This window comes from Desmodus rotundus, chromosome 5, assembly GCF_022682495.2.
Source record: "Desmodus rotundus isolate HL8 chromosome 5, HLdesRot8A.1, whole genome shotgun sequence".
Lineage (NCBI taxonomy): Eukaryota > Metazoa > Chordata > Mammalia > Chiroptera > Phyllostomidae > Desmodus > Desmodus rotundus.
The window spans coordinates 93,238,924-93,265,025 of NC_071391.1; the positions used below are offsets into that span (position 1 = coordinate 93,238,924).

General features: G+C 38.3%; 1 protein-coding gene, 1 non-coding gene and 1 pseudogene across 3 annotated transcripts; 1 reads left to right on the forward strand and 2 right to left on the reverse strand.

Moving 5' to 3' along the window:
* Positions 1-920: 920 nt before the first annotated feature.
* Positions 921-18,414, forward strand: CNOT11 (CCR4-NOT transcription complex subunit 11). Of its 2 annotated transcripts, XM_053925412.1 has the most exons (7): positions 921-1,516; positions 5,339-5,503; positions 9,970-10,122; positions 13,438-13,640; positions 14,889-15,091; positions 17,212-17,308; positions 17,387-18,414. In XM_053925412.1, exons 1-7 carry the CDS (start codon positions 1,183-1,185, stop codon positions 17,582-17,584), a joined length of 1,353 nt encoding a protein of 450 aa, XP_053781387.1. In that variant the 5' UTR covers positions 921-1,182; the 3' UTR covers positions 17,585-18,414. The 2 variants fall into 2 exon arrangements, with proteins under 2 accessions (XP_053781387.1, XP_053781388.1); XM_053925413.2 differs by lacking the exon at positions 9,970-10,122 and having other exon boundaries at positions 933-1,516.
* On the reverse strand, positions 1,590-2,766 carry LOC112315224 (peroxiredoxin-1 pseudogene; annotated as a pseudogene).
* Positions 18,415-21,029: 2,615 nt separating the features above from the next.
* On the reverse strand, positions 21,030-21,145 carry LOC112315243 (small nucleolar RNA SNORD89). The gene has a single exon (XR_002975875.1). It is a non-coding gene; the product is annotated as a small nucleolar RNA SNORD89 (small nucleolar RNA).
* Between the last annotated feature and the right edge of the window lie 4,957 nt (positions 21,146-26,102).

Consider the following 26,102-nt stretch of genomic DNA (forward strand, 5'->3'; position numbering starts at 1 on the left):
AAGGGAGCCATCAGTGTCTTGCAAGGAAGGATCTCCAGAGCCAGGTGGGCAGCAGGGCAGAGCCTGCTGCAGCTGATGCCAAGGTAGATCATTATGGCATGGAGCAGCACTCTGGTGTGTGGAGCTCAGCTATCTCAGCAATGGTTTTAAGCCTGCCTCAGTTATACCTTTAAGAGTGGTGTACTGCTCCCTTCTGGGTCTCGATAGGTGTCTTGGTACCCGATAGTAAGTGGGGCATTTCCCCAGGAGCTTATCTGTGGGTGGTCCCACCCTGCAGAGGTGGCTCTTCTGATCACACGTGCAGTTATCTTGGGTGTGTCTCCTTGCCAGATGTGTCCAGCATGACTTGGGTAGTTTTTCTCTTGAACCAAAGTGTCATGGCTGACTCCATTTTGTTTTCTGTACTTCATGCTATCTTGACCACACAATGTCATTTTATTGGTCCTGCTGTCCACGACGACCATGTACAAAAGCTGTCATGCAGTGTGATTCCATTTCTGCAAAAAAGGAGTGTAAGACTGGAGAGTTACTTGGGTAATGTGTGATGTGTTCAGTTACTTGAACTGTTTTTTCCTCTTGAAGAATCACGTGTTTTATATTAATTAAAGTATTTAGAATCTAAGATGCATTTCCCCGAACAACGTAGCCCATATTTACAGCGACTGCCCCACGAGCCCATTCACCTCAGTGTAGACCCGACCCAAATCGCCAGGCCAAACCGCCTTATCTCCGAAGCTTGAGACCAGCCCGCGCAGTCCTTACCCCACTTCCGGTCTCTTGACCCCGCCCCCCCTGTGGCTCTGGATTCCCCCTCACCGCCTTTACGCCACCAGCCTCGCTTTGGCTCAGTGCCATCCATCTCCTTTGCGGCGGTCTGGCTTCTTCCACGTGTTTAGTTTGCGACTCTGTCGCGTAACACCACGCTTTACGGTCGCGGAGACGGATCGAGCGGTCGCCAAGGCCCCACCCTTCGAGAAGCATTTGGGGTGAGGGGTTTGATACCTGGCGTTGAGGCGAGTTCGGTGTCTGGCCGGCTTTTTATCAACGCGAAACAAAGAGTGGTCCCGGAAGCTGCGCCATCGGCGGTCCAGGGACGGCCTGAGGGGCTCCGGCAGCGGTGGCAGAGGCGCAGCAGACGCCTCCGGGACTGGGAGTACAGGCCCGGTGGGCTTCGCGGGCAGGATGAGCTTGACCCCGAAGGAGCTCTCGAGCCTGCTGAGTATCATCTCTGAGGAAGCGGGCGGCGGCAGCACCTTCGAGGGCCTGTCCACCGCATTCCACCACTACTTCAGTAAGGCCGACCACTTCCGTCTGGGCTCGGTGCTGGTCATGCTGTTACAGCAGCCGGACCTGCTGCCCAGCGCGGCGCAGCGGCTCACGGCGCTCTATCTGCTCTGGGAGATGTACCGCACGGAGCCGCTCGCCGCCAATCCCTTCGCTGCCAGCTTTGCGCACCTGCTCAATCCCGCGCCGCCGGCCCGCGGCGGCCTGGAGCCCGACCGGCCGCCGCTCTCAGGTGCGTCCCGCAGGCGTCCGAAGCCAGGGGGTGTGTTGTGGGTAGTTAGATTCGTCCGCTTTCTACCTGCAAGTGAAATGAAATCTGAAACCATTTCCTCCGTCTCCAAGTCTGAAGTGTGGATAAATGGTAGTTTAATTACAAATTGATGGCACCGAAAATAATCCTCTCAGTAGTATTACACGCCGTCAAGTCATGAAGCGCATTGTGGAGCTTGACATTTTGTTTTTGTTTTCTCAGTTCAAGTTTTAATAGAAACTACACAAAAGAAAAGGTGATGCCCCACTACTGTACGTCAGTTGGCCTGCTCCATACGTTCAGACCATTACCTCCAGAAAAAAAAAGGTTGACCTCCCCAAACCCTGCAGGAAAGGCCTGTTTTGTCCCATACCACATCTGACCTAAATTTAAGATCTTGTGTTTTAAGCATGACAATAGTAAAGAGAGGTTTTGTTTTCATGGCTGTACACTGCTGCCATGACCCTATAACGGCCCAGTGCTCACTTCTGCTTAGAGAAACATTCTTTGCTCTTCTGGTCGTCAGGCTTGATGGTATCACTGCCAGGTTTCCAGCCAGCTGCGCACACTTTCCCATGTTTGTCACTGAACTGGAAAGCTTGAACTAGTCTCAGAGTTTCATCCACAGAGCGGCCAACAGGAAGGTCGATGGTGGTCTGGCGAGTGATACCTTTTTCACCAGTGGTAAAGAGGACCCTGAATGAGATGCCTTCATCAGCCTTTAAGACATGGCGTGCTTGGGGTCTGACACCAAGGGGATGTTCATGGATCCTAGTCCTCCTTGTTTCCTGGGTGTGCTAATCCGTGCCAGGTGACAGAAGTGAGAGTCCACAGAAACACCAATCACTTGGCAATTGAGTTTCTTAAATTACACCCTGTCACTGAAAGCAGTGATCTCAGTGGGGCACACAAAGGTAAAGGTCAAGAGGGTAAAAGAAGAATACCACATATTTTCCTCTGTGGTCAGATAGGCTGATATCTTTGAACTGACCATCTGGCATAACAGTTGTAGCTTTGAAGTTGGGGGCAGGGTGCCCAATTTCAGCATTTCCTGAAGACATTTTGTTATCAGGGGCTCTGATACCACAAGAAGCAGGTCAGGAGGAACACTCATGAAGCCAAGCTTGACATTTTTAATACCTTAAATACAGTTTGTAATTTTGTAAAGCCCATCTCAGGGGTGTAAAATTGTAATTAATGATACACTGCCCTTGGTTTTAAGTCTCAGATGAGTAAACAGAGGCCACTATTCGGAACCTGAAGAAGTTGTTGGGCGGAAACACGTAAAACAGCATTTATAAATTTTGCAGTCACTTTCATTGGGCTATCAGGTGTTCTTGGATAATATGATGGGAGCAGAGGATAAAACATTGTTCCAAATTCATGGCCTAGGTCAGAAAATGCATGATTACTAAACATTGTGTAAAATGTGTGCAACATTTCTGAGATCAGATCAGTGGGTGGATGAGAGGCTGCCTTTTTGTTTTTGTCTTGTGTTTTTTTCTTTAAAATTTAAACTCGAGATGCTTTATGAGACTCGCAGCCAGGAGAGGAAAAAGGCACAGTGGGGGATTGTGAGGGTACATGGAAGACTTACACAAGGACCAGTGTAGTAGGGGGAGCAGGTAATTGGAGTGGGAAACGTCTTGATCTTACAGTACTTAAATGTATGGGAAAAAGAGGAAATCATTCCCTAGGTAGGGGCCACTTATACAGGAAGTCAAAAGGTAAACTGCAGAGTTTTTTCTTAGCACAGCAGGACTTCTACATTTTAACCTAGCCTGTGGTCCTGCTTGGAAACCCTCTGAATCTAGAGCATCTTCTGGTTTGTTTCCTTTGCTGCCCTTGGATAAGAGGATCTCCCTTTCCTGGTGGTTGAGATGCCCTAGGGTTTCAGGAAGTTTGAGAATGCCCAGAAAGTGAATGCAACCTGTGTGTGAGTGGTCAAAACCCACCACCCTATGGTGCCCTTAGCAGAGGATGATAAGATGGGATTTAGGTCACATGGCCCTTTGAATTCTTCATACTGGTTATACAAAGGAACCGTGATTTATATGATGTCACTCTCAAATCTGATGAGTCTAATCCTAAATCTAGATGGTAGACAGCATTGTAAACACAAAATTGTCAGGGAAGGAATCCATGGATTGGTTATTTTCTCTCTCTGTGCCTCAGATTGTTCATCTGTAAAAATGCAATATATCCGCAATATATCTAGCTGGTAGACACTATGAAGAATAAATGTTAACCATTATCATCACTTTCATTAAATTAGGTAGGGATGGTACTTAAATATACAATATATGGAATATCCGTGCCAAGGTTTAGGTTATTGTACATCTAGGGTGAGCATCTAATAGTATGTATTTTAAAGTTTTTCACATGATTCTGATGCAGAGCCAGGGTTGAGAATGTATCTAGAAGCAAATAAAAAGGCTTCCTTGTACTCAAGAAGCTTGCAGTGTGGTTAGGGAGATGTAAACACAGTCATAACACAGTGTAGTAAGGGTTGTGCCGGGTGTCACATGTAAAATGCTTGATAGCACAGAGGAACAACTACCTGGGTGTAAATGAAGAGATTCTTAAAGAGAGTGATGTTTTTTCTGGATATTGATTGGAGATGGTGGTGGGAGGAAAAGGTGTGGCTGTGCCAGTTTTAAAGAACTGGGTGTATTAGATGTTTAGAAATCTGGAATCAGAGAAGCTGAGAGAATTTGCAGATTAGAGGGGAATTCAAGAGATGAATTAAGGAAAGTGGGTCAGGACCAGATTATAAAGGGTTTTATAATGGTGGCACAAGTTTGGATTTATTTCTGTGTAAACAGGTTAAGTAATAGAAGCAGATTTATACCTAGAAATGTAACTAAATGTTAAGTGGGAGTATAAACTGTGGGTGATGGGTGGGGCAGGAATCAAAATCGGAGCTGGAGAAACCAGGAAGGCTGTCATGAATGTGGTTCAGGCAACAAGAGGAGGGGACAAGGAATGGTGATGTGGAATGGCATCTGGCAACATTGCTTTGGTAGGATGGATTAGGCTTGATGAGCAATTGAATATGGGACAAAAGGGAAGCAACATTCAGCACTGGGAATTTTGTAGCTGCACTGGATATTGTGAAGCAGATATGTGAAGTGTATTTGCATTGATAGTGAGTGTTTCCTTGTCTCTTCAACCTCTACATGGTTGTTGATAGCAGCAGAGAAGAAAACCATTTCTATATGTTTTAGTTTTTTTTTAAATTACTTTATTGTTGTTCAATTACAGTTGTCTGCATTTTCTCTCCATCAATACCCCCTCCACACACCCCCCCAGCCAACCCCACCTCCCTCCCTTGCTTCCACCCTCCCCCTTGGTTTTGTCCATGTGTCCTTTATAGTAGTTCCTGAAAACCTTTCTCCCCACTGACCCCTCCCGCCTCCCCTCTGGCTATTGTTAGATTGTTCTTAATTTCAGTGTCTCTGGTTATATTTTGTTTGCTTTTTTCTTTTGTTGACTATGTTCCAGTTAAAGGTGAGATCATAGTTTTTAAATTTGTTTTTGCAGGAATTGAGGCATGTTAAAAACAAAGTTCTTAATAATTATAAAAGCCTTAAGTTTTATTGATATTGCCACAAATCATTTGAAATGACATTTAATTACATTTTCATAAATATATATATATATTTGGGTAACTGAAACGTAAAATAATTTTGTCTTCAAAAATGTATAACTTGAGATGGCAAGTAGCAAATGCTAATTTTACTAGATTTGTATTAATTTTTAAAAATAACCTATGGAGAAATCATTATACGTCTTTGTTTGCAGGATTTTTACCTCCTATAACTCCACCAGAGAAGTTTTTTCTTTCCCAGCTAATGCTGGCTCCCCCAAGGGAACTCTTTAAAAAGACACCTCGACAGATTGCCTTGATGGATGTTGGAAACATGGGCCAATCTGTGGATATTAGCGGGCTTCAACTAGCCTTGGCTGGTAAGGAGGAACTGGTGATTTGGGTATTCTTGTGTGGTAGTATTAAGCCTTTTTTCTTAAGGAACTCTACTTAAAGTGAAGGTTTGTTGCTGTGCTAAAGGTTAGTATTTTCCATGAAAAACATAGCTTCAGTATTAGATTCTTGCTAATATGACACAGAAGTTTATTTGAGTTTTCACTTGAATGGATTGCTTTTCCAATTTAAGAAGAATGCCGGATAAAATTTAGTCTGTTAAAAAAATTTCCTCGTCAGTTGTACTCAGATTCAATGCAATTCCTATCAAAATCCCAATAGTATGTTTTGTAGAAATGGAAAAACTCATCATAAAATTCATATGGAATCTCAAGGGATGATGAATAGCCAAAACAATGTTATGTAGGCACCATTGAAAATCATTCGACCATATATGGGAGTGTTTATTTCTGGCATTTCTGTTTTGTATCACAATTTATATATCTGTCTTTATTGCAGTACCACACTTTTGATTATGGTAGCTTTGTAGTTATTTTTGAGATTAGGAAGTGTGAGACCTCCACTTTGTTCTTCTGTTTCAAGATTGTTTTGGCACATTCTGAGTTATACATATTAGAAAATGAATGGGTGCTCTTGAAACAAAAGTGTGTTGTGGTAGAAAATAGGGGGACCTTCTTGAACTGGCTAGTCAGAGAGAGCCTCTATGATGAGTGGAGAAGAGGCACCTTTTGCTTGCCTGCTCTGAGGAAAAATACAGATGCTGGGGTTTTACCACTTAAGAGTGATTCATTAGGGAAATTCCAATATATAACCAGATTTGTGAACCCTTGACTTTGTGATTAAATGAGCTGTAGTATTAATTTTGACTGCTCCATCCTTAGACTAAACACACCTGTGATATTTGGCTGCTATATAAAAGGTGACATCTTTTAGTAGACTGCTTTTTCCTTGCAGCATTCTGAATCTCACTTTTTAACTACTGGGTATTAACAATATAACAATGGTCATTTTTTTTGAAAGCAAGGGAAATCTTTTTCTTTTAAGATTAAAGGTACACAGAAGTACTTATTAGTTACTGGTGCCACATACAATATTAACAGAAATAAAATGATTATTTCTATAACCAAAGATAGTATGAAAATAGGGCACAGAGGTGTTAGACAATTTCAATCACCTTAACTTTCAGAAGCAATATGTATTTTGAGGGTTTTTGCTTTGTATTAATAAAGTGAAAATCAAATCTGACCCCTCAACTTGTGATGGCTGGAGTCAGCCTGTGAAAAGGTTCTAAAGTATGTCAAGCTCAGAAAGGAATATATGACTAGAGTTGGGATTGAGAAGCTTGGCAGAGTGGCTAAGTTTGCTGCTTGCTATACCCTACCCCAATTAAAGATATTGTAAGCCATTCATTTCACAATTATAAAAAAAAAAAAAAAAAAAAAGAAGCAAGTTAACCTATCATCTCTGGAGCTAGCTACACACATCATCTCTGCAGAGGCCTGCAATTAAGATCTCACAGTGGGATCCATGGACCACAGGTGTATAGATATACCCACCATATTTTCTTTATCCATTCTTCTAAAATCTATCCATTCTAAATTGGAGAACAGTTATGTTGTTTTCATATCTTGGCTATTATAAATAATGCTGCAGTGAATATAGGGATGCATATATCTTTTTACTGTTTTTGTTTTCTTTGGATAAATACCCAGAAGTGGAATTGCTGGGTTACATGGCAGTTCTGTTTTTAACTTTTTGAGGAAGCTCCCTACTGTATACCATAGTAGCTTTACCAATTTACAATCCCACCAACGGTGCGTGAGGGTTCCCTTTTCTCTACATCCTTGCCAGTATTATTATCTCGTCTTTTTGATGATGGCCTTTCTGACTAGTCTGAGGTAACATTGCATAGTGATTTTGATTTGCATTTCTCTGATGATTAGTAATATGGAGCATCTATTCATGGCATCTGTTTGTCTTATTTGGAAAAATGTCTATTCAGATCTTTTGCCCATTTTTTAATTGGATTGGTTTTTGATACTGAGTTGTGAGTGTATTTTCCAAATAGTAGAATACTAAGATCTTCATCTGCTCTCCTGTGGATGGACATAACATCACTATGAAGATTTTTGCATATTCTCCTGGTGTGCATGTCAAAATTTATTATAGATGGAAAGGTAAGCACGTGTAAGATTTTAATGGCAAACTGGTTTCCAAAGTTGTGCCACTTTTCATTCCCATTAGCAGTCTGCAACTTGCCTCACAACCTTCTCTGCACTTGATAATGCTGGGTTTGTTAATTTTTTCCAGGCTAGTGGGTATGTAATAGTGTCTTATTTTTTAAATGTATTTTTTGATTATGCTATTACAGTTGTCCCATTTTGCCCACTTTATTCACCTCCACCATGTACACCCCCTCCCACCCGCATTGTCCCTAACCCTCCTTAGTTCATGTCCATGGGTTATATGAATAAGTTATTTGTTTTCTACATTTCCTTTACTATTCTTAACCTCCCCCTGTCTATTTTCTACCTACCATTTATGGTACTTACTCCCTGTACCTTCACCCCATTTCCCCCGCCCCTTCCCTCCTGATAACTCTCCATGTGATCTCCATTTCTGTGATTCTGTTCCTGTTCTACTTGTTTGCTTAGTTTTTTTGTTTTTGTTTTCTTTTTTTTTGTAGGTTCAGTTGTTGATAGTTGTGAGTTTGTTGTCATTTTACTGTTCATATTTTTGCTGTTCTTTTTTTTAGATAAGTCCCTTTAACATTTCATATAATAAGGGCTTGGTGATGATGAACTCCTTTAACTTGACCTTGTCTGGGAAGCACTTTGTCTGCCCTTCCATTCTAAATGAAAGCTTTGCTGGATAGAGCAGTCTTGGATGTAGGTCCTTGCCTTTCATGCCTTGGAAAACTTCTTTCCAGCCCCTTCTTGCCTGTGAGGTTTCTTTTGAGAAATCAGCTGATAGTCTTATGGGAACCCCTTTGTAGGTAGCTGTCTCCTTTTCTCTTGCTGCTTTTAAGATTCCTTATTTTTAATCTTGGGAATGCAATTATGATGTGCCTTGGTGTGTGCTTCCTTGGGTCCAACTTCTTTGGGACTGTCTGAGCTTCCCGGACTTCCTGGAAATCTATTTCCTTTGCCAGATGAGGGAAGTTCTCCTTCATTATTTGTTCAAATAAGTTTTCAATTTCTTGGTCTTCCTCTTCTCCTTCTGGCAACCCTGTGATTTGGATGTTGGAACGTTTAAAGTAGTCCTGGAAGGTCCTAAGCCTCTCCTCATTTTTTTGAATTATTATTTCTTCATTCTTTTCTGGTTGAATGTTTATTTCTTCCTTCTGGTCCAAATTGTTGATTTGAATCCCGGTTCCTTCCCATCACCGCTGGTTCCCTGTACCTTTTCCTTTATTTCACTTTTCATAGCCTTCACTTTTCCCTCTATTTTGCGACCATACTCAACCAATTCCATGAGCACCCTGATTACCAGTGTTTTGAACTGTGCATCTGATAGGTTAGCTATCTCTTCATCATTTAGTCATATTTTTTCTGGAGCTTTGATCTATTCTTTCATTTGGGCCATATTTTTTTTTTGTCTCAGCTCGTTTGTTATGCAGTAAGGGTCAGAGCCTTAGGTATTCGCCAGGGCAGGGCAACCCACATCACTTTGTTATGGAGCTGTAAGTGGGGGAGGGGTCTGAGAGGGGACAATGCCGCTTGTTCAGCTCTCTGCTGGCTTTCAGTCACTTCCACGGCTACCCACAATCATACTGGGCCCTTCTGGTGCTGATTCCCTGGTGGATGGTTTTGTGTATGTTCTAGACCCTGTGACTCTCTCCAATGAACTCTCCTGTGAGTCTGGGAGTTTCTGCCTCCTCAACACCCACAGGTTTTTTCAGTCAGAGGTTTTGAGGCTTTATTTTCCCACTGGAACCCTGGGTTGCCTGGTCTGTCTCGCTCCCCAGTTGTTCCTCCCTGTTTATCCCCACCAAGTGTGGGACTGCCTTGGTCCTCCAGCTGCTGCCTCACCCAGTCTGCCAGCCACTGCCTAGCTGCAAATGCTCTCTGCCTGGCCCCACGTCTCTGCCCCTCCTACAGGTCTGGATGAATTTCTTCTTTAACTCCTTGGTTGTCAGACTTCCATACAGTTAGATTTTGTCAATTCTGGTTGTTTAAAATTTGTTGTTGTCCTTCTTTTGGTTGTGTGAGGAGGCACAGTGTATCTACCTATGCCTCTATCTTGGCCTGAAGTCGGATTGAACATTTTGTCATATGTAGGCTTTTTTAAAAAAAATAAAATGCTTATTGAAGTCATTAGCCCATTTTTTCCTATTTATGAGAATTTGTAGGAGTTTTGAAAATAACATATACATATTCTGAATCTGGCCCTTTGCTTGTATGTTGCAGATAGCTTTCCCCAGTTAGTAGCTTGTCTTTTCACTCTCCCCATGGTGCCCTGACTTTTAAAATGTCTACTTTAACCTTTTCAGAACGCCAATCTGAATTGCCAACCCAGAGTAAGGCTGGCTTCCCTAGTATTCTCAGTGACCCAGACCCAGATTCTTCTAATTCTGGATTTGACAGCTCAGTTGCCTCTCAGATCACGGAAGCATTAGTCAGTGGACCAAAGCCACCTATTGAAAGTAGGTATATCTTTTATACCCTTGATTTTATTTTATCAGCATCCCCTGAGATGGTTTTCTGAAACATTGTTATTTTCATTGCTGCCTAAACTAGAATTTAATGAGAAACTTGTTAGTATAGTGTCTGGGACATAGTGGAGACACTTGGTAAATGTTACCTTCTTTAATAAAATGACATACCAAATTTTTTGTCACGTATCTGTCATCAGCATATCTGAAGATGTAAATTCTGATTTTACTGAAATGAGTCTATTTTTGTAGCTCATTAGCTGTTTTATACCTATTAATTTAATCACTATTATTCTTCATTGTAAAGTTTTACTGATCTTATAGCTCTTAATTTACTTTAAATAAAGCATCTATTGAACTTGAAATATTATAGCTGCATCTTTTGGTTTTATAGGCATGTATGTGGTTTTAATGATTACCTTTCTGCTTAGGGATAAGAACATGTTCTCCAGATTACAGTATCAACATGAATTTAAAACTCACTTTGTTTTTATGCCTTTTATAGTAAATCTTTGGCATAAATGGGTTTAGTGTTGAAGTCTCAGCTGATTACAAGTGTACCTGAAGGTCCATAGCACATACCGGTTTTAATACTTGCTCAGATGCAGTTTTGACTGCATGGGCTGCCAGAAAGGTGTGTGAAAAGCAAATCTATCAGACATTAAGTGAGTAAACAAATACCCAGCATCCTTACCTCACAGGAACTTGATTATATGATGTTGACCAGAACGACCATTTAGTTTTAAGTAAAAATAAAAGACATTTTTCATTTTCACCAATAACTTTATTGAACAACGTATTCACCGTTTTGTTCCACTGCCTTCAGGCAACTTCATAATTCCATCTTCCCAAAACTTTTTATTTTGAGTAAAGAACTGTTCAGGTGCCTTTTACAGTCCCCCAGGGAATTGAAATTTTTTCATTAAGAGAATTTTGTAAAGACTGAAATAAACGGAAATCCGAAGGAGCAGTGTCTGGTGAATATGATGGATGAATCAGAACTTCCCCGCCAAGCTGTAACAGCTTTTGCCTGGTCATCAAAGAAATATGTGGTCTTGCATTTTCCTGATGGAAAGGTACACATTTTCTGTTAACTAAATCTGGATGCTTTTCCTTGAGTGCTACTTTCAGTTGGTCTAACTGGGAGCAGTATTTGCTGGAATTAATCTTTTGGTTTCCGGGAAGGAGCTCATAAAGGAGGACTCCCTTCCAATCCTACCATATATACAATGTTACCTTCTTTGGATGAAGACCGGCCTTTGGTGTGGTTGTTGGTGGTTCATTTTGCTTACCCCACGATCTCTTTTGTTCCAAGTTATTGTAAAGTATCCACTTTTCATTGCCCGTCATAATTTGTTTTCAAAATGGAATGTTTTCACCCTGGCTGGTGTGGCTCAGTGGATTGAGTGCCCGGTTTGATTCCTGGTCAGGGCACATGCTTGTGTTGCAGGCCAGGTCCCCAGTTAGGGATGTGCAAGAGGCAGCCGATCAATGTTTCTCTCCCTCTCTTTCTCTCTCCCTTCCCCTCTCTGTAAAAATAAGTAAATAAAGTCTTTAAAAAGAGAACATTTTTGTTATGTTTAAGTAGAGAATCACATGCAGATAAATATGGTCAAGATGTTTTTTTTTCATTTAACTTATGTGGAACCCAAACATCAAAATGATTAACATAACCAAGCTGGTGTAAATGATTTTCAAAGCTTGTTGGAAATTTTGAGAATGTCCACTATCTCCTGCATAGTATAATGTTGATTGTTTTTAATTAATGTCTTGATTTGATTGCTGTCAACTTCAGCTGGTCCACCTGACTGTGGAGCATCGTCAAGGAAGAAAACTCCAGCATGAAACTTCGGAAACCACTTTTGACACATTTGATCAGTCACAGCACCTTCATACACAGCACAAGTCTTTTTCTTTTTGTGTTTCAGTTGCATTTTTACCTTTCTTGAAATAATAAAACATAATATGCTGAAAAGGTTGCTTATTTTCTTTCATCTTCAATATTAAAATGGCTACACAGAAGGTCACCAATTTTGGTAAACTTTTTATTTTTTAAGTTTTAATTTGGTTTAGAGAGAGGGGAAGGGAGGGCAAATGAGAGGGAGAGGAACATCAATGTATGGTTGCCTCTTGTGCCCCCCCTACTGGGGACCTGGCCCAGCAACCCAGGCATGTGTCCTGACTGGGAATTGAACCTGTGATCCTTTGAGTCACAGACCACTCAGTCCACTGAGCCACACCAGCCAGGACTTGGCAAGTTTTTTTTTTAATGCACACTTATATGACACCTGTGACAATACAGTCCAGCACAATTGTTTCAAATGAAGTTAGACAACTAAGCACACTGCTAGAGCCAGCTTATGGAGAAAACTGAACAAACTTTTTGGCCAACCCAATGTAAGTAGGTGCTCATGAAGAGATTCAGGTGCTAGTTCTGGTGATGTAAGTGAAGATAGTGTAGTTTAAACTAAGGTGTTAATTCCTAGCTAGACATTTTCAATAAAGTACAGTATAATCTCAAATTTGGCAGGAGTAGGATCCATGATAGAAACAAGTCATTTTAGGCCATATGTGGAAACCAGAGGTGTGAAACTTGTTTAGCAGAAGTCCAAGCCAGCATTTATTTTAGCAGATTTCTAACTTAGTGATCAATCTTATTTATGAAATAGTTGAGGCATTGAGTAACTTTATTTTCCTGTTGTACTTTCATGGTTTTATGAAAATGAACATATTTGTGAATTTATTGAAGTCCTCAGATTTATTTGAAAATGTCAAATCTACCAGTATTTTTTACCCTTCCCTGACTTTTGATCCCCATGTAACTTGCCACTTCAAGGTTGTAAGATGCAGAGCTGGAACTAATACAAATCATAGTGGTCTCTGAAAAAAATAGTGGTAACTAAGTAAGATGAGTGAGATCAAATAGTATTTCATTTTTCACATGAAGAGACTTTTACCAATATAGTAGGTTGTGTACTTTTGCTGTTGAGTGGTAATCATGCTTGTATGGGAAGTTGTCAGATCATGATAATGCATTCCTCTCCTTTCTCCAAAAATACATAGATTTGGTCTCTGGCATAATAATGCTCTGCTAGTGTTTCATTTTCTTTGTATTGTGAATAAAACCTTGACTTTCTATATGACTTGTGCTTCTGGTTTTGAAATCTCAGTTGTATCATGTCATCCTTATTATAAAAGGGTGCTAGTGTACTTCATTAAATGAAACATGTGAGATGTATACAGATGTGTATAGGTGTTAGCTTGCTGACAGAAGCAGTCACATGTTACTACTACTCTCCTTTACAGGCCATTTTCGGCCAGAGTTTATTCGTCCACCACCTCCACTCCATGTTTGTGAGGATGAGCTGGCATGGCTGAATCCAACAGAGCCTGACCATTCGATTCAGTGGGATAAGTCAATGTGTGTTAAGAATAGCACGGGTGTAGAGATCAAGCGAATAATGGCCAAAGCCTTCAAAAGCCCCCTATCTTCTCCTCAACAAACACAGGTAAACCTTTTTTTTAATGCATCAAATATTTTTGTTTTTCATAACATGATAAATGACCAATAAAATTATACTGTTAATAGGAGCCAACAGTACGGTTATTTTGGATCCAGAGTCCTTGGATATCTGAAGCTCTCTTCTGCCCTTCCCACTGTGGTGGGGCAAGAAGTTTGAGGACTAAACATGTACCAATATTTGTTTGGGATCAGTTTGACTCTGGGAGGAGGGATAGGATGGGTGTTACTTTTTTGGCACTTTGCTCATGTTCTCTGTCAGCTAGACATTATGTACATTGTTATGGGGAAACTGGACAGTAACTCTCCTGAGGGTAAGTGCATTTAACATTTTGGAAGAGGAAAACGGCTCAGGTAAGGTAAACTAGCCGTTATTGCCCAATTAGAAGACTCCTCTTGGGAAAGACAAGGATACCCTGTGGGTGGTTTCTCGTTGCTGAATTTTATTCAGATTGCATGCTTTCATATTAGAACTTGTCAGAGCTGTTGACATCTCCAGTGCAGTTTACCACCAAAAATATTTTCAAAGCCAAGTAAATAGCTGTTTGTAGTTCACTTTATTTACTAGGCCATCCTGAAACACAGTCCACTGTGGTACATATAAGACGGGAAAGAACATAGAAAATTTTAAAGAGAAAGTAATTATTTGGTGGGGAAAAATTGTTTCTGAGGATATCTCATTGAATTACACAGTGTGAATGCGACTTGAACCATAAATACTGCAAACAGATGGGTTGTAGGACAGAGCTCCCTCTTCCCATCCTGCTTCGTTCTCAGAATTTCTCTTCTCCACCTGCAGCTGGGCTCTACTGTTGTTTCAGATGCTCCTTAGTTCTCTAGGGTCTGTGCTTTTTGGGAGAACTACTTGGTAATGTAATTACCAACAGATGACAGGAAAAAACCCCCACAAATGACTTAAGGACGATGTTGTTACAATCCAGATAGTATTTTATTCAACTGGACAACACTGAGTCTGGTTTAATGCCCAGGAGGCATCACTGGCATATTTATAAACTGTCATAAAAGTGTTCATATTTTAATATTTTTATTTTAAATGTAAATTGAAAAATATCAAGTTGTTATGAACATGGGTTCCAGGGAAGAAATTTATGAGGTTAGTTCAGTGCAGGTAATATTATCGCTTTTTGTGTAAATACAAAATTTTTTATGCAGGAAACAGAATGTCTACTTTGACTAAAGAACTCCTTTCTCTCTTTAAAAATTTGATTTTATTTAGCTCCTTGGTGAGTTGGAAAAAGACCCCAAACTTGTTTATCATATTGGCCTCACTCCAGCCAAACTTCCTGACCTAGTGGAAAATAACCCTCTAGTCGCCATAGAAATGTTGCTGAAGTTAATGCAATCAAGCCAGATTACTGAATATTTTTCAGTCCTGGTCAATATGGATATGTCTTTACATTCCATGGAAGTTGTAAATCGGTAAGTTCCTACACTTAACCAAATGTGGGGGTATGTAGATCCTGATTACCTGACTGGGAGAGAAAAACTTAGCAACAATTTTTTTTTGATCTTGTTAGCTTGAGAAAACCCATTTAAAAAAAAAAAAATCTGAGCCTTAGTGTTCACTACATGTGAATTTAGCATTCACAGGAAAGAACCCAGAAGGTAGGTAGGACTTCAGATATTTAGCATTAATAGACATAATTAATTGCTGAAATTTATTTTTCTACATACTTGTATATTCTCTATCTCTATACAAATAGATGTTACATTAGTTTTTGTTAGTGACTAACAGCTATATCATGGGAAAGTATGGGTTTTAGGAGCTGCCAGAATTCTGGCAATATCATCCTAGAAGTCCTTGCTTTGTTCTCCCAACCTCTGACTCTCCTTACTCTGTTGTCATGGACTGTCAGAAGAATATAATACATTTCCTTTCTGATTTTCTCTGTATAGTCTTCCCATTTTATACTATTTTCCTTAAGAATACATTTTAGCTAAATTATGGATTTAATAGGATTGTGGGGGTTAGTTAGTAAAATAGTAGGTGGTAGCCTACTATTTTATGAAGCTGTTTATCTATAGGGTACCCATATGTACAGGTTTGTCTGAGTAATCCCAAATTAGGCTTTTCTTGGCCTCCTTTCATGTGGTGTCCTGTTTGGGGTGCTAAATTATATTTGTATGGTCTTGCTGCTACATGGGGAAATCCATTCTGAATGCCAAGCAACTGAGCTTCAATTAGAACAAATTTTTTGACACCTGTTTATTTTTTATAACCTACTTGAAGTTGCACTACAGAATATATCCTTTCAAGTTACAATCAACCGGTGAAAAAAAGCATAGCTGAAGACAGGTGATCCAAAATATGAGAGAGTATATCCTTTTTGTGGTGGGAAAAGAAGCATGAGGTTTTCAACTTTTATTTTTTGTTACTGGCAAAACTGGTTAGCTGCTTGTTTAAAACATGCTACTTCATGTCCGCCTTCTCCTTGTTCAAGACTCTTCCCCTACTGTTAGGACTCATTCTTCTTTTAGGGGCTGCATTCTGTCAAATCCTTTGGGTTGACAGAGCTCTTGAGAGCTCATTTCTGTTTCACCACCTTCTTGTTGGAGCTATTATCTACCAGACATTTGGCACTTAGTCCAAGAATAACTGTCTTCCTATCAATAATTTCAAGGACAAGTTCTGCCTTTTTGCCCCACTCCCCGAATCATAGAGCATCAGCTCTAAGTGTGAAACAACTTGTGACCACGGCAGCCTATGGCGGTGTTTCCTTGGAACACTAGTTTGTCAGTGACTTATGGGATAAAGAAAGTTTAGTTTCAAGAAAGTTTAACTCAAGAAAGTTTAGTTTCCTCTGGAAATTCATACTGTATAGTTAGCATGCATACCTTTAAATGAACATAGAATCCCCAATTCTTTTTTATTTCTTCTTAAATCATTCCATAGAATCCTTTGAAAAATACCAGCCTTCCCCCTTTGAGACTCTAAACTGATGGGCCAGCATGCCTTGTAACTTCCAGTCAGGTCTTGCCCACCGTGCTCCTGACAGTGCTGTGCTAATCCCAGATTCCAAGCTTTACTCACATCCTATACTTCTTTCCTGAGCTGTCAATTTAAGTTCTTTGCCCTTTTAAGATTTTTCCCAACTCTTTTCACACATTATTATTCTTTGTAAGTGCCTCATTTTAGCATTTAGTTACATATTAGGCCATTTAGTCAGTAAACTTACACCTCCTTCAGATGCTCTGCTTTGTATAGCACTTTCATGTAGTCAGGGTTTAATAAATGAACAGTCATTGTCAAGGCTATTAGAACTTGGGAGATGAGAACTCCCAATTATGACTCAGCCAAGAACACCCAGGAACATTGTGCTCAAAGAATTGCATGGACAAAAAATGGAAGTGTCACTTGTTAACAAATTGATGTGGCTCTTAGGCTTATTTGCATAAACATATTTAAAATTAGGTAATTGGTCATATGTCAGAAATTTGCACTAAATGACCAAAGGAAACTTTGTATTTTATGGTTAACAATGTTTTTTAATGTTAGCAAATACAATGAACAGCCCTAATTTTCTAATTTTATGAAACAGACTGACAACAGCTGTTGATCTACCTCCTGAATTTATTCACCTTTACATATCAAACTGCATCTCTACCTGTGAACAAATTAAGGATAAATATATGCAGGTAAGTAATAGAAATTTTAGTAAATTTCATAAATACCTGCCAAGAAAATGGGCACACTAAAATTTTTCTCTTTTTCAGAATCGTTTGGTGCGTCTCGTTTGTGTCTTTCTCCAATCCTTGATCCGTAACAAAATTATTAATGTGCAGGACTTGTTTATAGAAGTGCAGGCATTCTGTATTGAGTTCAGTAGGATACGAGAAGCTGCTGGCCTTTTCCGGTTGTTGAAGACATTGGACACTGGGGAAACACCTTCCGAGACCAAAATGTCAAAATAATACCCCATCAGAACCACCCCATTCATTGTTCAGCTGTATTGCAATTCATTTTTTAAAACTGTTAAAACCCTACGTGAATTGTTTGGTGTAATGCATATAAACAACACGTGAGCTACTTAAAAAGTTTTACTTCCCTTTAAAAGAATATTTGGTTAAGAACTTGGAAAAATGTCGTAAGGTGTCCTAACACAGAAGGAATGGTTATCCAAACAAAATTATTGCAAAAAAGTAGATGAGCTCTTTAATACTAAAAAACAAGGTGCCTGTTTTTGTTTAAAACAAATTATAGGCTTCTGATTAAGTCAAGAATCCCGTTTTCCTAAGGGTCTTATGTTAAATGTATCTAATGAAAGTAAATGACATTTTAAAGAATTTGTTGTAGTGCCCTTGAGGTGAAATCAGTTGTTTTTGAATCATGTGGCAAACAGAAGTCTGATCCTTGAACCCATTTAGGTATGTAACTCTTAGCTTCTTATTAAGCAGAGTTTGAACCAAGAACATTTAACTTTACCCTTTCTTGTTATGAGGACTTATAACAGATCAGCTGGTATAGTTTTCAGGGTTTTTTTCCCTCTTATGATGTTCATTAGTTCTTCTGTTAAGTCTAAGATAGTTATCTTTTGTTTTAAGGAGAAACAGTCAGTGCTCTAGGAAGTAATCGTATCACTGAGGAACTGTCATGTAACACTGCTGAGTAGGCTCCCTCTTTTCCCTGTGGTGGGGCAGGCATCTGTTTGAGAAGTAGGAAAGCAAGAGGGCATCGTGTGGGCTGTCTTCACTCATTTAACTTTGGACAACAGTGCCTTACATTAAAAGTTATTTTTGATAAATTCTGTGTTATCTGAGTATTTTTTTCTTGAAGAAATTGAGAAGTTCTTTATATACTGAGGTATTTTCAAGCACATACCCTGTAAGTAATCTGTTCAATAGGAATTACCTTCCAGTCTAATCGTCAGCAAAAGTTTAAGAAAACCAAGCCTAGTGGTTTGAAGTTTCAATCTTGTAATATTGGCAAAAGAGTAGTACTCCTAGATTTATAACATTTTATTTTAGGTAACCTTATGAAAGTAAGGGATTTATAAATATATTTGCTTAAAATAAGGACCCAAGCTGATGTAACAAAAGAACACCATCAGACATCTAAAATGATGGCAACGAACTTGATTTTCTCTCAATACCTTAAAGTGGGCATCACTATTTTTTGCATATTAGCATCGGGGGGAAAAGGTTCATTATTCAAAAATACTTTTGGAATGGCAAAGTTTCAACCACTTGCCACTGTTGGAAGCTACCCTCCTTGGAAGGCTCCTGATTCTCTGATAACATTAAACTCATGGCTTGTAGCACTGGAACTCTTGTGTGAACAAAGTTTATTTCACATATATTTTCTCTGTGAGGCACATCACAACCTTGTGGTTGGGACCAGTAGATAGCACTTAAGCACTGTACTTAGGGGCCATTTAAAAATGTGAAACCACGGACAAAAAGTACAAACTGGGGCAGTAAGTAGAGCTGAAACGAGAAACTTCCTCCACTGGAGCATGGATGTCAGGCAACTCAGAATTTTTACCACTCTGTACATGTCCACAAACAACTGCAAAAGTGCTGCCCATACTGATATTCAGGTTACAAATAAATTTTAGGCAAATTTGCTGACGTGGACTCTGAATAGAGTGATGGCTGCTGATCATCTCAAGATCACAATATTAGTGTTTTCTTGAAAGAGGAAAGGCTTTCAAATTTATTTCAAGTAGCTTACAAAAGAATAGTAGTTATATTTGTAGAACATAATACATAGACCTGATTCAAGATTTATATTTAGAACACTAGCAAAAGGTTCTTCATTAAACAGGTTTAAAAGCAGAGGAAAGTTTACCTGAAATACAAGAAACTATAATCCTGGGATTCAGTAACCGCAATTAACTTTTCATTGATTTTTACTTTTTTCTTTTTTTGTGCAATCAACTTCTAAGTGTACGCAGACGAGTTCAATTTAACTTCTGTCTTAAAACACACATCTTGAATTCTCCAGATTTTCTAGTTCCAATTTTTTACTTTAATATCTTCATACCATCTGTTAAAAAGAAGACAACAACACTAACAAGGTAGAAGTTACTTCAAAAGGAGTATTTGGGATCCTAAAATATAACTACTTTCAACAATTTTCTTTAACAGTGTATTACTCATTTAAACCATGTTAGAAATTGTATCAAAAATGGTTTTCACTTTTCATTCTTGAGTATATTTTCACATAATTTTAACATTTTCACGTAATTTTAAGCAGCACACACCATCTTATATATTCTGTAATGATTTACCTTCCCATGGAGAATGAGGGATTACATACCTACAGGGTAAGCAAAAGTAGGTTTACAGTTCTATGTACACAAAAGTTTAATTACTGTATTTTCCATATGACAACTGTAAACCTACTTTTGCCCCACCCTATATTTTAAATAAAATTTTCAGTGATATCCCTTTAAGATCACATTTTAAGGGTATCTGGAAAACTAATGAATGGAAGACCTATTTATACCTTCTACCTAAAGACATTTTTGCTGATTTCATTTTCTATCTCCTCTTTGCAGTCACTGCAGTTTTCAGGAAAAACCCCAAGCCACTTATAAAAGCACTGGGATAATCCTGGGATTCAACAATGCTGCGATCAGTGCAGAGAAGTAATGGTGTTCCCAGAATCTCATTAGCCCATAATACACAAACCTACAACTCATCAAAAAAGAATGGATTGACTTTTTAGTGTTACATTAATTTTAAATTGATGTAATACTTTTCTTAATTTACAACTTAATACTTTGTCAATTTCTAGTGGTATGACTATGACACTAAAAATTTCACTTAAACTAATATACGTATCAGCGTTTTTGAAAGTGAAATGCTTCTAAAGTATTTTTAAAACTTCAAAAACTAGGAAAGGTGTAGGTGGCTTTTCTAAATGGTGATTGTGTCACAGAAGCACAACATATTTTATGCCACAAGACTCACTTTCATTCATACCAACATCTTGTGCTTTGTAAATCACAAAGTAGGGTTTACATTAAGCGTAAAGAAACTTTTTAACTACAATTCCTTCATGTTCAAGGTAGTAATACATACATACTACTGATTTAATCTCAGCCTCACTGACCAAATAAATGAGTGTGCTAAAAAAAAAAGAAACTTGCCAAATTAAGCTATCTTAACTGGGAAATTTGGTTACACTGGGTCCTTCATCCAGATGGGGACACACCTGTTCTTGAAGGTTTATTATCGTTATGATTCCAGCTGTCTTTGAGTTAGCTAGTATATCGTAAGTACACAGAAAGGCATTATTCATTTAAGGCCTAGTGTCGTCCAAGATTCATTGATTATTTTCCCTTCAAAATATCTGAGCTATTTGGAGCCTTTCTTGGAAAGCTTGCCCAAGGCACAAAGCTTCCACCCTGTTACTGAGGTCAGACCAATGGTTCGCTTCAGGAGATTTTGTCATGGTGCACCCACAAAGAGAGCAAACTGCTGATGGTAGCACTGCAATTCGGCCTTTTGTTGTCATCATTCCTCAGTAACTATGGGGAGCAAGCTTTCTGGAAAGGCTTTGTATAGTCAAGATCCCTAAAATGACAGCATGTGAGGAATTACCTGACATGGTGCTGTCTCCATGCCTCTTCTCCAGACTTTCCTGATTTCTGAAGGGGCACTCAAAAGCAGCAAATGGGCAGGCAGGGGACCACGTTGGATGCTTCACCTTCATGCACACACTGCCTCTTTCACAGGCTGCCTGCCAACTTTTCAAGTTAAAACCTTCTACATTATTTGTGAACAAACAGCTTTTATGACAATTATTAGAAGGAAAATGATTATACTACCATAAATATTAACTAAATCTGATTTAGTATCCTCTTTCCACCTACATTTCCCATATTCCCAGCAATTTTTCAACTTTTATTTTTCAGCTCAAATTCTAGTAGTATTTGACTCTTTTCCTATTTATTTCCATCTTTAAACATACCTACCAAAGGAAACTTTTTCCTTTTGAAGTACTGAATGAAGAGTTTATCTTATATTTTTTTCTGCTGTTAAGGATCTGTGTTTCTAGAGATGAAACCTCAGTTCTTCCAATCTCTTCTATTTATAATTTAGTATTCAAACTTCTGAATTAAGGAAAGCTATATTTGATGGTCCCCGATTATGAACTTATACTATCCTTTTAGAAGTCAGCTTCATTGGCTACTGGAAAAAATTGTTAAGGCATTTCTCCCTAGTGTGTTTCTTAAAGTACAAAGGAGGAAATGGTTTACTTGGTATAGAACCAAGGACACATTTTCCTATTCACTATGAACCAGACAAGGCAGATTTTAAGATGATGACTGTTATGATGAAAATGTAATTTGAGGCTATTCTTTAAATGAGAGTTCAAAATACAACACATTTTCTATTTTAATAGCTCTTCAAACTGAAATCTTGCCAGAGTTTACTTCAGTAAAAAACTTTTTACTCATTAAATATTTCAGTTCACTATGAGTGGCTACAATCAAAGTGTAGTCAATAGTCTGAAAAAAAATCAGCTATCTAAAACTTTATATCTTAGATACAGCTGTAAGAATACATTCTTTAAATTTTGTAAAATATATACTCTCGCTAAACATTTCTTTTTACCCACACACAAAAAAAGGTATACATAAGTAACTAGATTAGAAGCAAAACAACAAATGACTACAATTTCAAGTTCTAAAAAAAAATAACTCGGCCCTAGTGGAGTAGCTTATTTGTGTAGAGCATCATCTCAATATGTCAAGGTTGCGGGTTAGATCTCCAATCAGGACACATACAAGAATGAGCTGATGAATGCATAAATAAGTGGAACAATAACTCTCTCCCTAAAATGTCAATAAAAAAATAAAAAGTCATTCTCCCTCATCCTCCTCAACTTCCACCCCTAACAAAGTAACAGAAGAGCAGGGTATGTGTCATTACTTAATCACTTTGTATAACTTAATCTCCAAATACTTTTTTTGCCTGCTCCTTTCACTTACAAGAACAGTAAACAAAATTTTTAAAAAGATAAACAAGATCATGGTCACTAAGTCTGCTTTAAAATTAATAAAACTGGTTACTTGTTTATTTTGTTACAACAATCAAAAAGTCTCCATCCTTCACCATTTTTATTGTAAATATTAAATTGTAATCAGAACCAATTTATTACAGTCATCATTTACAAGAAAAATCAGTCTCTGTCTACTTGATTTCCTAACAAGGCAATGAAGAACTTAATGTTCATGTGAAATACAGATTCTTAGTATTTTTATTTGTTGAAAAAAATGAACAAACTTCCCATCAAAGTGTCACAAGACATTAGAAAAAGTGTTCTCAGGTTTTGAAATCTATATATAATACCAACATGCCAGAAAGCTGTAGATTTCATCTTATTTACAAGTTTAATGTTCTTAAAAAAGTCTTTCCTCTAGGGAAAATCAGTGTGATCAATTTACGGAATTTAATTACACAGTTCTGTTTCAACTAGTCTAAATTCAGTGCGCTTAGTCTAAAACCACCCCTGAGAGACAGGATTAACCTTGTTTATATAGTACCATGGTAGCTAGTCTAGTATTTAGAAACACTGCCCATCCTGACATTAGCATGTCTTCCCTAGTTGTCTCTTCTGTAAATAGTCATGAATAACCTTATTTATTGTAAATGATACACTTTGGTAGATAAATATGACACTAATCAAAAAGTCTCTAAGACTAAAATACCTTACCCCTTTGTATATCAAATCAGAACATGAAAGGTAAAAGAATGTACATTATTTTCAAATATACAAACTATGTGCTAAATTAAAAAAAAAATGTCCCTCAATTCAAAGTTCTATCCATGCTGCTATCAGTGACGAATGCGCTAGGAGACGAGTCCTCTGTGCTGAAGGTTGCTTCGGTCCATTTCTACAACAAAGCAACAAAAGCTATTAGTCAGTTGCCATATTCTGAACTTCAATTAAATGAACACTATTACTCAGAGATTGTAATTCAAGCAACAAATTATGACAAATTTTAAATAAAACTTATGTGTAAAAATGGCAACCCATAACAGACAGTCAAGTCACATGTAGTATGAGATGCTTTCCAGTATTAGCCTAATCAACATTAATCTAATCAGCAAGGTGCCATAAAAATATGATGCCATCCGAATTGGTGTTAGAATATGTTTCCAAAGTAAAACAAGTAGCTTTGGTGGTGATGATGGTGAGGTCACTGCTCATGAAACCAATAGCTACCATTATCGGGCAATATGTATTGACCCAAGGTAGACACTATGTATTATCCCCATTTTATAGATGAGGAAACTAAGGCACAGAGAGGTAACAGTATCTTGGAAGAAAATCTGGTATTCAAATCCTGAAAGTCTAATATACTAAGCAAAGGAGTACAAAATAATTTCAGCACAAAAGGTTTCTTAAAATAGAATACTTCCTCAAATGCAGAACCAAATACTTTGAACTCACCTACATTAGAGCTAAGTGCAAGGTAAACTGGACAATGGAAGGAAAACTAACCAGAGAGACACATTCTCCAGTGAGTGGTCTACCACTGTTACTTTGCAACCTAGTTTCTTTTTATACAATTTTATTTCTATTGTTTGAAATTATATTATCTTCGGTTAAGAGGGCATTTGAGGAAGGACCCTGAAAAAGTAATGCACTACAGGTAACAAGAATGAAGAAAAACCTGGAGATCACTTTTTGTTTTTTTAAAGATTTTATTTATTTTTAGAAGGGAAGGGAAGGAGGGGAGAGAAATATAAATGTGTGGCTGCCTCTCGTGCACCCCCTACTGGGGACCTTGCCTGGAACCCAGGCATGTGCCCTGACTGGGAATTGAACCTGTGACCCTTTGGTTTGCAGGCCAGCACTCAATCCACTGAGCTGCACCAGCCAGGGCAGGAGACCACTTTTGAAAGATGTTCAGGATAGAAGTTTTATCTGTCTTTAAATATCTCAAGGGTGGCCAAGTACTAGGGAAGCAAATTTCCTTTCCTTTCTGGAGACTGCCAGCAATGGCATAAATTACATTGGTATGCACTTTGGTTCAACACAATGGAATTCCTAAAAATAAGAGTTGTGTATAAACAAAGGCACTGCTTTGTAAGGTGGTTTACTCCAAGCAGGAGGCTAAAGAGCTAGCTAGAAGAACGCCTACAAGAGATCAACTTCCCAACTTTCTAATTCTCTGAAATACAGAGCCTTCCTTTCCTTCCATAGTGCAGTCTTTCTTCCTCAGGTACCCATTTAAAACTTAAGCTCTAATAGTTCTTTCCCTCACAGATCCTAAACATTTAAAAAAAAATGAGAAGCTGATTCAGTTTGAATATTACAAATATTCAATTTGGAAAAACATACTTCTACTTCCAGGATGGCCAATTTTAAAATCAGAAGCATCAATAATTTATAAAATAACTCAGTTACAATAAAAATTCTGATGGGACTTTCTTTTACTTGGCAAAATGATTTTAAGGTCAATCTTAAAAATGTAGAGCAGGCCAGGCTTTTTTTCATTGCAGCACAATTTATTTCAAAACCACTTGTTATTAAGACTAGAACAAACACTATCATTCAAACATATTCCAATTTATCTTCTCAAGTTAAAGTCTAAACACAGGCATTCAAAGACTTACAATCTACAAAGGTTTTAATCAATTAAATACACCTCTTTAAAAATTTCTTAGGAATATAGATGCTAAAATTAAGTTTTGGGATTTATTTGATAATAAATACATCATCACTTACAATACTGATTATCAAATACTGCCCAGATCAGGAAAATTAAAGTTTTACTTTGTAATAACATTGTATATAATGTTATGCCTGAAGATGAAAAATGAGAACATATGTATGAAGGAGGACACCCCCAAAACCCAGAATTATCTTCTGGAGCATGGGCCACTGTAGTAAGTACAACCTTCCCCTGCTAGGTGAGTGTTCTAGGAATCCAACTGTCAGTGTGCCAGCTGGCATTGTTGTAAGAGGCTGCATTCAGCTTCAGTGAATTTTGAAGACTCACGTGTTTGCCTATTTCATGATGGGTGACTTACAAGCACACCTTCCTATACCATGCTGAGTGTTCAGCAGTTTTTGACCAAAAATGGCATGACCCTTGTGCATCATCATCCCTATTCACCCAATCTTACCCAATGAAAAAAGTCTTCAAAGGGAAATGTTTTGCCTATGTGGAAGAGGTGAAACAAAAAATGGCAGAAGCACTTTTTGGCATCAAAATCAATGAGTTCAAAAACTGTTTTGAGCAGTGGAAAAAATATCTTGATAGGTGTATTGTATTAAATGGAGAGTGCTTTGAAGGTGAGTGAAATTGAAACGTAAGAATACGTATACAATTTTTTATAAATAAACTACATTTTTTGGGGATCTCCCCTCATTGTAAATTTTATATACAAGTATATGTTTACCATTTAAGTATTTATTACAAAAATGATTTTTCAAATAAATTGCAATAGTATAAAAAGTTACTTT

Excerpts from the sequence above, each read along its gene's own strand:
- CNOT11 (XM_053925412.1), top strand. The coding sequence starts at position 1,183 with ATGAGCTTGACCCCGAAGGAGCTCTCGAGCCTGCTGAGTATCATCTCT. Across the intron at positions 10,123-13,437 it reads ACCAAAGCCACCTATTGAAA|GCCATTTTCGGCCAGAGTTT; the intron begins GTAGGTATATCT and ends TCTCCTTTACAG. Across the intron at positions 17,309-17,386 it reads TTAAGGATAAATATATGCAG|AATCGTTTGGTGCGTCTCGT; the intron begins GTAAGTAATAGA and ends TCTCTTTTTCAG.